We start from the raw sequence: 14,059 nt of genomic DNA, 5'->3' as shown, positions 1-14,059 counted from the left end.
TTCCCCCAGAAGAGTCCCAAGGCAGCCAGCCCTTTCATAGCAGGGCTTACTGTGCTAAAGGCTGGGACAGGGTGACACTGGGGATCATGTATGATGTTTCCATCTGCAAATAACAAGATTCCCACCTCAAAGGATGGAAACCATTAAGCATATCATCTCACAAACCAGGAAGCAAGGCTGGCTTCAGGCCATGGATTCAGCGGCTTAGTGCCATCAGTAGTCCTGGGGTTCTTTCGCCTCTCTCCTCTGCCACCCTTAACAGGGCTTCAGCCTACAGCTTGAGTCCCTTGGTGCCACTGGAGGACTTCAGCAGCAGCTGGGATAACATCCTTACAGTTAACAGACCAGTGGGATGGAGAGACTGCATTCTCTTTCACAAAACCACAGCCTTTCCTTGGGTCTTGACACATGCTGGTGTAGGACTACCCGTCTCTGAACCAGTCACTGGCGAAAGGGATGGAATTGATTGGCTCGGAGTGATCATCTAGCCCGAAAATGGATATGGAGGAGTCGACCCCAACATTCACCACGAGCAAGAAATCCGCTGTAAATAGAAGGGCTGGGGTTGCATGTTCAGAGTGAGCTAATACCATGTCAGAATGAATTGAAATGAGAGTGACCATAATTATAAGGAACCATATTGGATACTTCCTTACCTGGAACTTACTCCAATCTATGTCCACAGTCTGTGACCAGGGTCAGCGTCAGGGGAGTGTGTGTGTCCAGGTTCAGGAAACTCTCTTTGGTAGATATGCAAACCAGAGGATTCTCTGCTTTCACAGAACTCTTTATTTATTTATTTAAATTAAAAAAAGGTTTAAGAGATGGGCTCTTGCTATATTGCCCAGGCCGGCCTTGAACTCCTGGGTTCAAGTGATCCTCTCATCCTCTCGCCTCAGCCTCCCAAGTTGCTGGGCCTAGAGGCGCACACCGCTGCACCCGGCTCTTTCACGGAATTCTTAAAAGGATAAAAATCTGTTCTTGGAAATGCCTGTGCTGGGATCCAAAGCTATTTTGGGAGCAGTGGAAGCTTCAGTCTTTAGTTGGATATTTATGAACAGGAGATGTTTATGAACTCAAGGATGTCCCTACATGACTTCGCATCCTGAACATGTCTCCCAGTCCCATGGCAGAGAAGACAGGCACTTTGCTGTCGAGGTGGGAAACAGGATGGAGAATTCTCCCTGGTCTTCGGAGGAGTGTGGGGGCAGGCCAGAGCGGAGAGCCCACGCCGGGCTTGGGGCTCTGCCACCTGAAAACTTCCTCCGGCTTCACAGACTTGCTGTGTGATCTTCAGCAGCTCCTTGCCCTCTCTCCTTCCAAGTTTCCACTCATGCAGTGGCAGAGAATGGACTAGATGTGCCCTGGGGCCCTTCCAGGCCTGCTGTTCTCTGAGACCCCAGTTCTTCGGGTGCTGTGGCTTTAGAAGAAGCCCGTTTGCAGGTTGAGCTGGGGTTCTGGGGGGTAGGCTGCCATGTGATGGGGCTTCCTGCAGGAAGATGTCCTTGGAAAGTCTGGGACCATTGCATCCCTTCCTCCTCATGCCCCTCAGCAGTGCCTGTGTTTCCCCTCCTGTCACACTGTGACCAGCCTCATCTCTGGAGGCCATCGGCACTCTGGGCCCCAGGAGCTGAAACCTCCTCCCCAAACTGCAGTGCGCTGCTCTGTGGGCAGGAGCGTCCTGCTTCAAAACACTTCCCAAAGGCCCTTCACTTCAAAGGTTCAGAGGCAAGGGGAGTAATATTACTGGAGATTAAAACCTGGTCACCGAATATTTCAGGAGCCTGGTGCGCTGACCAAGGAAGAACAAGGCTGCCAGTCCTCTCTGCTCTGTGACGCTCAGTTCTCCATTGCCTGGTGCCATCAAAGGACATGGAGAGAAGCCACCATAAACGCATATTTAGAGACTCCCTCCACCTTGTGTGGCCCCCAGCAGAGTCCAGGAGGGCAGGGCCCAGGGTCTACTCCTCTTCCTCCATCCCCCCCACCCCACCCCACCTCCCGGACTCAAAGCTCCTGCAGGGCTGCCCAGGGCCTTCCCCTCCACTGTCCCCATCAAATCCCAGAACACCACAGAAAAGGCACGTGGCAGGACGGAATGAAACTGAATTTCCTCTCTCGGACCTTCAGTCTCTCCCTATCAATAGGCCCTTTTCATTTGTATTTGGAAATGATTTCCCAGAAGCTGACCTGAGACAAGGTTTTGCACGCAAGCGGTTGATTAAGGAAATTCCCTGCAAAAGCCAGTAAGGGAGAGGGGAAGCAAGGGAGGAAGAGGAAGAAGCCAAGCACGGGTGTGATTTCAGGCTTAGTCTCAGCCTCGGCCTGAGCCCAGAGAGCTCTTGTGCAAAACTGACACCTCAGAATTTGTCCTGGTTCCAGGCAGTCAGACACTGGTGAAGGGCTGCCCCTGGGGGACGGGACCCCCTCTCTCTGTGCCTATAGGCAATTGGCTCTACTAGCATGGAAAGACTCTGTGAGGCCTGCACCCACCTGGAGGAGGGACAGACAGGGAGCTGTGATGACAGCCTTAAAGAGTCCCAGACCTGGTCCATCAGAGCTTGAGGCCTGGAGGTCCCTCATCCCCACCCCTCCACTTTACCAGAGGGAGAGGAGACGGAGGCCAAAAGAGAGTTCACAGAGCAGGTGGGGCTGGGAAATGCCCCCAGCAGGTAGCTTCTCTGAGATCCCCTCCCTGACAGTCTGGGTCAAGGACGTGCAGAGTTGGTGGCCATGGGTGGGCTTGCTGGTCAGGAGGCCCTTGAGACTCTTGGGCAGATGTGGCCTTGCCAATGGTGAGGACAGCTGTTTCTGGGGTGGGACAAGTGCCCTTAATTCAGGTCTCCTGTATTAACCCCCCCTGCCCAGTCCTTATGGGCACCAGAATCAGAGCCCTGCCCACGTGTGGCAGAGGCTGAGGTTGTGCTCTTGACCTGGAGTTACCTGTAACAGGATGCTGAGCCCAAATCAGGCCTCATAGAGAGAGCATCTCCAGCCGGCAGCTGGCTGGGGCAGAGATTTGGAGGGAGGACAGCCCTCCCTGATGTGTATCTTGGCATGTTGCAGAGGCGCCTGCAATTCTGTACCCAGGTAAGGCCAGTTCTAATGGCCACATCTTGGGGACAGCCAGGCACAATTCAGTGTAAGGGGGTCCAGAGCAGGAAGTCAGGGGTTAGGGGGCTGTCCCTACTTTTCCACTGGCTTTCTGTGAGACTTTGGAAAAATCTCTCTCCCTTCTTGGCCTCAGTTTCCCCTCCTGCACTGTGTGGCTAAACATCCCTCCTACCTGCCTGCCTCATCTTGGACTGGGGTCTGTCACATTTTCACTCCTCAGACCTGTCCCTACAACATCCAAACTGAGGAAGGGTGCCTCAGCACAGTGCTTCCCAGGAAGGACAACCTCTGGGCTCAGTCCTCTTTGAAGTGCCCCACACAGGCTGTCCCAGGGACACCAGAGGAATCGGGCTGGGAAGGGTGAACCCATGCAGCACAGCGTCTGCGAAGAACGCTGCAGCCTCATCTCCCAGAGTCCTTATCTCCAGACCCAGCCGGGAACTTGATGTATTTATTTGCTTCTCCCAGGGCCCCCTCTGTCCAACCCACATCTCTGCCACCGTCTGGTAGCCTAGCCAGGTGGGGACGAGGAGGGAGGGGACTGCTATAAATCCCTCCAGCCTGCAGCCAGCAGGGTGACCCTGTCTGGGTAGAGGAGACAGTGGAGGTGGCTTGGAGGGAGGGATGGGGGTGTAGGCACCAGGAGAAGGAGTCGGGGATAGAGCCACCCAGATCCTAAATGAACCAGGAGAGAGAGGAGAGTGAGAGAGAGGGGGAAAGAGAAAGGAGGGGAGGGGAGGGGAGGGGAGAGGCAGACAGTGCTTATGGTGCATTCTGGGAGTCAGCGCAATGCCTTCTTCTCTGGAGTGCTGGATGTATTTTTTATTGTGTTGCTGATTTGCTAAATTTAGTACTTTCTATATGTGATGTCATTTAATCCTCACACTTTTTGAAATATGGATTGCACCCCCAATTTGCATATGAGATCACAGAAGCTAAGCAGTTTGTCTAAGGTCATACAGCAGAGGTGGGATTTGAACCCAGGTCTCTCCAAAGCCCATGTTCTAACTACCACACGCACAGCTGCTCCAGGCTCTCTCCAAGCGCCCCACTGTGGGCCCAGCCTCTGTCTCCTTGTTGGCTGGACTGACTTGTACAATGGGTCCACCCTGGGGCCAGCCAGGGCTGTAAGGCTGTGGAGCTACAGGAGAGTCAGCTCTGAGTACATCCACCCAGGCTGTCTGCACTCAGCCTGTGCAATCACGCAGTTCTGGACAACCAGACAAGCAGCACAGGATTTCACAATACCTCCTACTATACTCGTCTGACTGGCTAGCTTTTTGGAAAATGTCTGTGGTTAGCTAGCTAGCTTTTGTCATCTGCTTGGCTATCAAGTTTTGGATATTTATAATATTTATAAACGGACTATAGCATAGTCCAGGCAGCTGGTCTGAATTTAAGGAAGTTCCTTGAGCCAAGAATGAAGGAATTTTTCCCTCACTTAACAGCAAATGCATTGTAAAAGGGTAGATAGACTTCTAAACTTCCTGTTTTTTGTTCTTGGTTGGTTGGTTGGTTAGGGTTGTTTTGTTTTTGTTTTCGTTTTTAGTATGGAGAGAGTCAGTCAAAATTCTAGATCCTTCTCTAAACAGAATCTCCATAAACAGCTGCTTTATTTTATTTTTTTGAGACAGAGTCTCACTTTGTTGCCCGGGCTAGTGTGAGTGCCGTGGCGTCAGCCTAGCTCACAGCAACCTCAAACTCCTGGGCTTAAGCGATCCTCCTGCCTCAGCCTCCCGAGTAGCTGGGACTACAGGCATGCACCACCATGGCCAGCTAATTTTTTTTTCTATATATATTTTTAGTTGCCCAGATAATTTATTTCTGTTTTTTTAGTAGAGACGGGGTCTCGCTCAGGCTGGTCTCCAACTCCTGACCTCGAGCGATCCTGCCTCCTCGGCAAATGGCCTCCCAGAGGGCTAGGATTATAGGCGTGAGCCACTGTGCCCGGCCAACAGCTGCTTTATTCAGGTCCAATGGGCCTGGAGCTGACACTTGGATTCAGAGACAAAAATAAATGATGGTAGTGGCCCCATCCTTCCCCAAGCCCCAGCTCAGCATGGGCCTGTGCCTGGGACCAGGACCAGGACCAGGACCAAAGCCACCACAGGGGGGCATGTCCTCAGAGATCCTGCCCACACTCCCTCCATCTTCCTCCAGCCTGACCCCCCCCCGCCCCACTTCCACCCCCACACAGGGGCTGGCACCAGCCACGACCACTTCTTACCTGCATTGTAACTGGGTCTGGGACCTTACCCTTAATCACGCGTCCTCAACAGAGGTAATACCACCCTACAGAGGATGAAAATTTGTTCTGGGCAGGGAGGGGAGAGCAGCTAACAATCTTAGGTATTACACTGGTGTCTGACCCTCCAAAGGACCACAGTCCATAAGTACGTCTGTGTTAGGAGGAAGAAAAACGATCTCTATTTGCAGATGGTACGTTCTCGTATCTAGAAAATCCTAAGGAATCTACAGTGTATCTATGGTATTGAAATTTCCCTGGGGGGAGGCTCAGTTAGGGGAAAGAACTGTCTAAAATGGCTCCTTAGGAGGAAAATAATGAAAAAAATAAAAAAAGGTTGAGAAACACTGCCCTAAAGAAAAAATTAGAATCAGGATAAATTTAAGCATAGGCGGGTAGCTTTTGGGGACCTGCCTTTCACATCACCTGGGACTGACAGACTAGGAGGGCACAGGAAGGAGAGAACAGGAAACCTGTCCCCAACACACGGCCACGCACCCTGCAGTGTGGGCCACAGATGGTGCCAGTCTAGACACAGGCTCCCTTTGGGCAAGTCCCAGCTCTGCCGCATACAAGTTTAGTGACCTTGACAGGTCCTCAGCCTTGCTGCCCCCCTGTGTTCGTCTGTAGAATGAGGCTGCAGATGTAACCACATAGGGTGGTTGAGAAGATTAAATGAGGTTACTTGTGCTAGAGGGTTAAGTAGTGTGTGGCACACAGTTACCTTTCTGTCCTGTTAGCTGGGGGCACTATCACCCGGTCGTGGCAGTGCTGTCACTCCTGGTGAGGTCTGCCCACTCCTCAGTCCCTCCATTGGCCCTATTTGGCTTCAAAGGAGCTCGGGCACAGCCCCTGCCAGGTGCCTCGGGAAGAGGACCTTGGGGAGAAGGCAGACTGCACCTGGGGTGCCACATTAGGGGGCCTCCCCAGGAGCCCGTGCCTATCTGTTCACAGTTTCATGGACTTTTCAGTTGCTAAAGTCACAAAGACCCATGGCATGAAGAGTCTAACTCCATTCCTAACTAAATTCCTGACTCGACTCAATTTTAACTCCATTCCTTAAGCACCAAATGTGACCCTCCATCGGGTCTAACCCCAAAGCCTAACCTCAGGCCTCACCTGGATTTTAAGCCCCCACCCCATCCTGACCCCGGTTCTAACCTGGGCCCTGACCTTAGCTCCAACCCTCACCCCGAATGCCCTGACTCCATGGGTAACCCAGTATTTCCCCAAGTTAGGTCGTTCACGTCACAGCCAGTTTTGCTATACCTGTGTCTCTTCTGAGCTTGTAGTTAATTAATATTTGTCCTAAGTGGACCTTTAAAGAATCCTACTTTGGCATCATTCTGAGTAACGCTATCCCAGAAATCACAGTTTTGATAGGTTGGTTATATTGTTTCTAATAGATGTTAAATACAAAAGGTTTAACATTTAAAAAATGTTTCTCCATGTGCCACCTGCCTAAAGTTATCTTCTATGCACCGGAAGTAGGCGCGGCGCTTTAGAAAGGGCTGAGCTGCGGGAGCCTGGGCCGCCCGCACCCGCGTTGCACACCCGCGTTGCGGGGCGAGCGGCCGCCTCCCGCCAGGCCCGGTGGGGCTGCAGCGCCCTCTGCCGGCAGGGCCTGGAAGCAGCCCCAGCTCTCTCCCCTCCCGGCCAGGCAGGATCCTCAATGTGCTACCACCGCCCCCCCTTGCCGGGCAGAGTCCCTGGTGTGCCACCCTCTCTGCCTTGACATTTGGTGCGCCTCCGCCCGGGGCGCACGCCCACGCTGCGGAGTTTCCTTAATTGTGAGCGCGAAGCGAGGTGAGAAAGGACGCTCCTACCCCGGGCCAGGAGCCGCGGCATGGGGTGCGCGGTGGGGACAGCCCGAGGTCAGAGCAGGAGACGGCCCGCTGGAGCGTGGGCGGGAGTTAGACCCCGGCCTGGGCAGGCCGGGCGGGCGGCCTCGCGGTGAGCCTGGGGTGGGACGAGGAGAGGGCGCAGGGCGCGACAACCGCTGCGCGGGCCAGGCAGCTGGGCGTGGTGCAGGTGGAAGCGACAGCCACATCACAGTTGGTTAGGTGACTAAGCCCTCGGGCCTCGGAGGGAGGCGCTGGAGTGGGACTGTCCCCGTATTCTGTGCCCACGGCCTGTGCCCAAACCTCCACCTGGGTGTGGCGGGGCACAGCGCCACCTGCTGCCCGGACGCTCAAGGCGGGTCCCCTGACCCTCCCGGCTCCCTCCGGCCCCAGCACCTCGGGCAGAGCTGTCTGCCCGTCCCAGGTCTTGCTCTTCACTCCCTTGAAGACAAGCCCATGTGGTTTTTTGCTAAGATCTAAGATGTTTATTTTCCCATAATTTATAAATTTAGAACACTGTTATCGTGGTTGTGTCTGAAATAAGATCTTAAATCTCTGTGGTTCTTTATATATTAAAAATCTATCTTCACAGATATTTTCTCCCTGGTTCACACAAAGATCCCGTGAAGTAAAAAATGACCCCCATTATCCCATCTTCCCCAGGAGGGCCTGGAGGATCCCAGAGAATTAAACGTTCCAGACCAGGCCACAGGCCACTAAGGGAGGATTGGAACTGTGTCCTGACCTCTCGGCCAGAAAGCTCGTGATTACTCAACATGTAAAAACCTCAGATGTAACTCAAACAGGAAACACAGGCACGTAGTTGGACTTGGTCTTTCTGTCAAAGGGTCAAGCTAAGAGAATAAACTCCAGGACTGGAATGTGGGCACTGGGTCAGTCGGGTGGGGTTCAGGGTGGTGGCACTGATCCATTCCTGTTACCTGGCTGCTCACTCGGCCAGGGGAGGGCAATTCCTCTAATGCTTGTGCCATGGGAATTCCTGCAGGTACTAATGAAAGTTCCATCCGTGACATCCAAGACAGCACATGACTCACACATTGCCAATGTCCTGGACCTCCCCCACCTCCCTTTTTTTAGGGTTTTGCCATCTGTTGCTCTAGGGACACAGACAAGAGTACAAGATTATCCAAAAGGCCAGTGGCAAAGTTCTTCCAGACCCTGTCTGTGGTTCCTGGCTCCTTCTAGGAGGCAATTCTTGACGTTGAAGCTTCCTTCCCTCCATGTGGGTCTCCCCCTTGGAGATGACTCCGAGGCAAGCCCACCCTGGGTCTCCCCACTTGGAATGGGGGGTTCACATCTCTGAGGTTCCCGGCACTGAGCAACGAGGGGCTCTCAGCTCTGCTAAGTCCTGAAAAGCCCCCACAAAGCACAGTTGCACTGGGCAAGCACCCACTCACCGGTGCCTGGGAGAGCCTCCTCCTCTCCAGGCAAGAGGCTGCTCAATGGCTCCTCTGGGGTGGGCCAAGCAGTCCGTAATTGGAGCGTCAGGCATTCAAGATTCATATCTTTATTAAAGGCTGAGACAGTGGAGACAGGGCAGAGCGCCCCTCAACCACATCGGAAGCTAGCAAGCATGGTGCAACTGGAAATCAGTGACAGGAGGAGCTGCCCAAGTGCTGCCTTGACAGCTGCTGAGACCGTCAGCACAGCCAGGCTGGGGTCCCAGCCTCCTTCCTCCCCTCCATCCATCAGCCTGTTTCCACAGGATCCTCAGAGCCAGCACTGGCTTTAACAATCTAGCATCAGAATCTTATTTTAAATGCATCTGAATTCCCTGTTAAAGCCAGCACTCCCACTGGGGGAACAAGTTCCTACAGAATTCCTTAGTGGATCTTGAGGGCACCCCCTGGATGGGGCTGAGGCAGGGCACACACATTTCACTGACGTGAAAGGTGAGGCCATCAGCCATTGAGGCTGGAGGCCTGGGCTGTCTGGGAAGCATCCCAGGATCAGGGAAGAGAGGGAGCAGGAAGGAACAGTGGTTCTGCTAATGAGAGGGACAGCCTTGACCTGCCTGTGTTCTGCTGCTGACCTCTGGTTTGCCCACAAGGTTGGGGACCAATGGCGTAGAACGGGAGGCTAGGGTTCAAGGATGAGAAATCTTTTTGTACACTGCCTCAGAGGCCTGTTGTCCATTCCTAATGACCTAGGATGGCACAGCTGGATGGGAGCTCTGAGACCAGGCAGCCCGATCAACCCATTTTACAGATGGGGACGCTGGAGCTCAGGAAGGGGCCTTTTCCTAGGTCACACTCAATGCACAGTCAGGAACAGGGACAGAACTTTCCCTGCTGTTGCACACTGCTTCCCCTCAGAGGTGCGGTCTAATAGAGCAGAGGTTCTCAAACCTGCACATGCGTCAGAATGATCTGGAGACCTGTTAAAACACAGATCGCTGGGTCCCACCCCCAAAGATTCTGACTCCAGAGGTCTAAGGAAGAGCCCGTGGGTCTGCATTTTTACGAAGCTCTCAGGGGACGCCAATGCTGCAGATCCCTGCACTACAAGCTGAGTGGTGTGGAACATTCTTTGGGAGGACTGAGGGTGGGGGCTGGGAAGGGCCATGCTGGTAGGGCTGTGCTGGTGGCCTGATGACCAAAGAGAAAGCCGGACTAGGCAGAGGCATTTGTGTGGCCAGGAGGAAGGAAGCAAGCTTTGAAGGGTCAGACTTTGGAAGTGGGCTCATGCATGGCAACATCTTCCATCTTTGATGGCGTGAGGAGGAAAGGGGAAGTGAACAGAGTTGGCCTCCGGGCAGGCAGAGGCTGGGAGAACCCAAACTCAGGAGGCGCAGTCTGGTTTGAAAGGCACTTTGGGTCCCCATGGGGCTGCTGAGGCAGTCAGACCTCAGACTGCTCTCTGTGGGAGCTGTCAGCAGGTGCCCTGAGGCAGTGGCGGGGGTCTGGGAGGAGCTGCAAGGACACCCATGGTGGTGGCAGGTCGGGGGGGCTGGGGCAAGACTGGGGCCACTTAGGGAGCCCAGAGGTTATGCCTTCCTCACTCAGGACCTCCCTGGTCCTGGCTCCTGGAGGGAGGGGCTGGGGGTCTGGTCTGCCCCTAGGGTGGTGGGTGCTTGTACTTGGAACCTTCTCTGTAGGATTTTTAGAGAAGAGGAATTTGATCCCAGAGAAAGGAAACTGATTCTGGACCAAATAACAACTGAATACTGGGCACCGGGACCTAGGAATGCTGTGATGGGTGGGGCCTGGCTCAGGGAAACCCCATTCCTCTCTGCCCACCAGAGACCCCAAGCCAGTCATCCCCTCCTTTCAGCTCTTCTGGGAGGCCCCTTCTGCCAAGCTGTGGCCAGGGAGAGAAGAGATGCCTTCTGCCCGTGTGGAGGCCGGCCCTTTCAGTAGGCTTTCGAAGTAGGAGCTCAGAGCCTGCAGTTTGAGATCAGGCTGGGTGGGGGACGACTCAGTGGACTGCAGGCTCAGGTAGCAGCTGTACCTCTTCAGGCCCCCCTGCGGGTCTTGGCGGTATGCGCGCAGCAGCTCCAGGAAGCTCACGTTGTGCAGGGCCAGGAGGCGGGCCTCGGCCCGGGTCAGCATGGACGCCTGCACCAGGGGCTGCAGGGAGACGAAGCACTGCAGGTTACTGAAGGGGTAGATGTGCTGGGCCAGCTGGGGCCCTGGGGAGACCTCGAGGAGGTGGCACAGGTCACGCATGGCCAGCACGGTGGCCATGGCGCTGCGCTCGCTCATGTTTCTTGCCAGGTAGGTCTTGGCCAGGTTCTTGAGTTTGAAGCTGCTGGCCCCGGGCACGCACTTCTGGATGAGGGGCAGGGCAGCCAGGAAGCCCGAGATGGCCTCCTGGAATTCCCACAGCCTGTTAATGTCCTCCAGGGCCCAGAAGAAGCTCAGGAGGTCAGGGCCCCACAGCTTGTAGCAGACCAGGATGGGGCGGCGCATGGAGCTCAGGAAGCAGATGAAGTGCTGCAACCCCACCTCCAGGGAGACAGCCTTGGAGTAGATGCTGAAGAAGGCCTCGGGCTCGATGACCACACGGAACTTGCTTTCCCGATTCACAGCTGCCAGCTGGCTAATCTTCTGGGCTGGGCAGGAGAGAAGGGCAGGGTGAGGCCCTGGGGGCATGGGAGCTGATGGGGTGGAAGTAGGGGGCACCCCCAGGGCTGCCGACCCACCATCTAGAGATCCCACCAAGCGGCCTGCTGGCAGGAGCCAAACACCAGCCTCCCAACACAGCTCTGCCCCTGGCTCTGCTGGGACAGCGGTCAGAGGGGAGGTTGGGCTGCCCCATAGACACCTTGCTCACCTGCCTGGGATCCAGCTGTCCCTACCCCACCACCGGTCCCTCCTGCCTTCTACGACTTCACCCCCTGCATCAGAGATCCCTGGCTCGTCCACCTCGCCCTCTACTCCATGCACTCGAGTCACTTAGCTGAGGAGCCCAGCCTGTCAGACACCTGGGAGGCACACAGCAGGCCTGCCCAGTCCTACTGCGCTCAGAGCATGGCCCAGAGCCTCCTGCTGAGGTCTGCAAATGACTTTCCTGTGCTATGAAAACACTTGCTGCTTCTGTCTGGCCGGGCTAGCCCCAGTGTTGCGTCCATGCCACAGGGCATGGCCCAGGGCTCTGGCTCAGGGAGGGGCAATGCAGGACCAGGGCAAACACTGGAGGGAGTCAGGGGCTTCTGAGACAAGGAGTCATCTCTCTCTGTGACCTTGGCCCTGTTGGTGGCCATGTGCAGCCACCTGTGGGATGGGCCCTGAACTCAGAAATGTGCAGGCACAGCCAAAGGCCTTGCTTGGCCGACTGGTGTCAGAGCCATGGGCTCACACGCTGTGTTTCTGCCTGGTGCCCCCAAGGCTCTCTGTCCACGGGAAGGACTGGTCAGAGGGGAACTTGTGGAGGCACCTGCTCCACCCCTGCCCCCCGACTTCAGGTGCTGGTCAAGGCAGATGTCCTTGTTCAAACCACCCAGCGAGCCCCCTGGGCCGGAGCGCTCTGCCCAGGCTGGCTGCCGTCCTTGGCCAGAGCTCGGAGCTCTCCTGGGCCTCACAGATGGCTCTGCCTGCACTTCTTTTGGCCACTCGGGGACTGAGCTAGAAAGGGGTGGGGGTGGCCCTGAGAGAACCCACTTTCATTGTCAATCTTGAGGTCAAAGAAAACCAGGGGCCTGTCTTCCGCTTGGAGATCGTCGAGGTTCGCGTCCAGGACCCTGAGGGAGGAGCCCTCCAGCTGGAGGTCAATGGACTCGCTGCTGCTGTCATCCTGCTCTCGGGAGGACTGCAACACAGAAAAACCCACAGGTCAGGGGTTCAGAGGGCCAAGGGCGCACACTGGCAAGGGGAGCACGGGCCAGGAGCAAGTGTGCATGTGTGTGTGAGTGGGGGGACACACGAGCACGCTGGGATGGCCTCATCTGCGTGTACAGAGGGAGGATATATCACTGGGAAAAAGAATGTGTGTGTGCATGAACGGGCGTGGACTGGGCGTGTCACATGTGAGGGTCGCGTGTGTGAATCAGGGCACACACCTTAGTGAGTAGGGGAGAGAGGGCGTTGGTGGACGTGCACAAGTGAGAATGAACGTGGGTGTCAGGCATGAGTGCGCACGCACAAGGGGGTATGAACCGTGCCCCTGCGTGGCCAGCCTGTGCAAGTGTGAGAGCGTGTGCGAGTGAGTGTGTGCATGGGGAGGGGTGCTGCTTGTGGGGGCTCCGGGAAGGGCCGCCGCTACGGTGGGCAGGGCCTGAGAGGCCTCTCCTAATTTCATCTCTCTGAGCAGATTCAGAAAAAGTACCACAAACTTGGGACAGGAGGAAGGGGCCTCATCTTGAATCCCAGATGATTCTTTGGAAGGGGCCAGGAGCCTGGCCTTTCTTGTCTCCAAAGCCACCTGAGGTCCCTACAAAGAGGGGAGGGAGGGCTATTTGGCCTCCTGAAGGCCACCATATAGGTGGACACGCAGGTCCGTGGCAGCGAGAGAGCAGAAAAGCTCGGAGCCTGGAGCCTGGAGCCCTCCTGTCATTTAGCACAGAGCAGACTGCTTAGCGACACCTGGGAGTCCCAGGCTCCCCCAGGCAAGGCACCTGAGCCTCAGTACTCTCCCACACTCAGGTCCTGGAAGGAGCACTGAAGGCCGGAGGAGAGGCAGCAGCTCCAGCTCTGAGATCTTCCCAGGGGCTGGGACTGCAGAGGGAGGCAGAGCCTCTGGTGGTAATAAGCAGAGTCGGATGCTCATCATCTGCTCAGCTGCCACGCCCAGGTGTTCAGTCTTTGGTGACCAGCTCAGAACCTCCTGTGAATGCCCCCTGTGGACTTTAGCGAGAGACCAGGAGAAAGGGACATGGCTAGTGTCACAGGGCCAGTTGGGACAGAGTCCGGGGCAGGCCTGCGCTAGGTCTTCCTTATGGACTGCCTCTGGCTTGTCAGTGGAGTTGGTGTCACCTGGGCCTGAAGCCTCTGTGAGTTCTGGCCTCTATCTAACGTCCCTGACCTGGGAGACAATTAGCATATTCCCTTGCCCTAAACCCTTCCACTGTCCAGGTGAAGTATTTGTTTTTAACAAAGCTTTAGCCGAGAGAAAGGCTTTACTGCCCACAGGTGAGTTAACTGTGGTGGATTTTCCTAGGAATGGCCAAGCACGACTTGACTTGCATCCCATAGCCTGCTGCAGTCCACCAGCTTCCTCCCAGCCACTGCCAGAAACACCTGCTGTGACTCCAGCAGAGCTGCTTCTGCCCCTTGTGCGCAAGGATCACGTAAGAGTCTGCCCAGCGTCTTGCACCTCCAGACTCTGGAGTCGGCCGTGCTGTCAAAAGCTGGCTTCACGCGTCTTGCTCAGAGTGACCCCACCTGCTCTGGGAGCCTTC

At 55.5% G+C, this 14,059-nt stretch overlaps 1 protein-coding gene across 8 annotated transcripts in view; it reads right to left on the bottom strand.

Annotated features, from left to right (window-relative positions):
- Positions 1 to 848: 848 nt before the first annotated feature.
- Positions 849 to 14,059, bottom strand: part of PML (PML nuclear body scaffold) — a 53,110-nt gene continuing 39,899 nt past the window's right edge. For 2 of the 8 annotated variants that reach the window (XM_045531821.1, XM_045531801.1), the window contains exon 8: positions 849 to 1,854. Coding sequence is in view for 4 of the 8 variants with exons in the window: in XM_045531801.1 (XP_045387757.1) it covers positions 1,840 to 1,854 (15 nt within the window). In the remaining 4 variants the exon portion in view is untranslated. Of the gene's footprint in view, positions 1,855 to 8,712; positions 11,276 to 12,323; positions 12,472 to 14,059 lie in introns of those variants that run through there. The other 6 variants (XM_045531814.1, XM_045531835.1, XM_045531772.1 and 3 more) reach the window with 5 other exon arrangements.

Source organism: Lemur catta, chromosome 1 (genome assembly GCF_020740605.2).
Source record: "Lemur catta isolate mLemCat1 chromosome 1, mLemCat1.pri, whole genome shotgun sequence".
Classification (NCBI taxonomy): Eukaryota; Metazoa; Chordata; class Mammalia; order Primates; family Lemuridae; genus Lemur; species Lemur catta.
The sequence above is the reverse complement of the archived record's forward strand: the minus strand, read 5'-3'. Positions and strand labels throughout refer to the sequence as shown.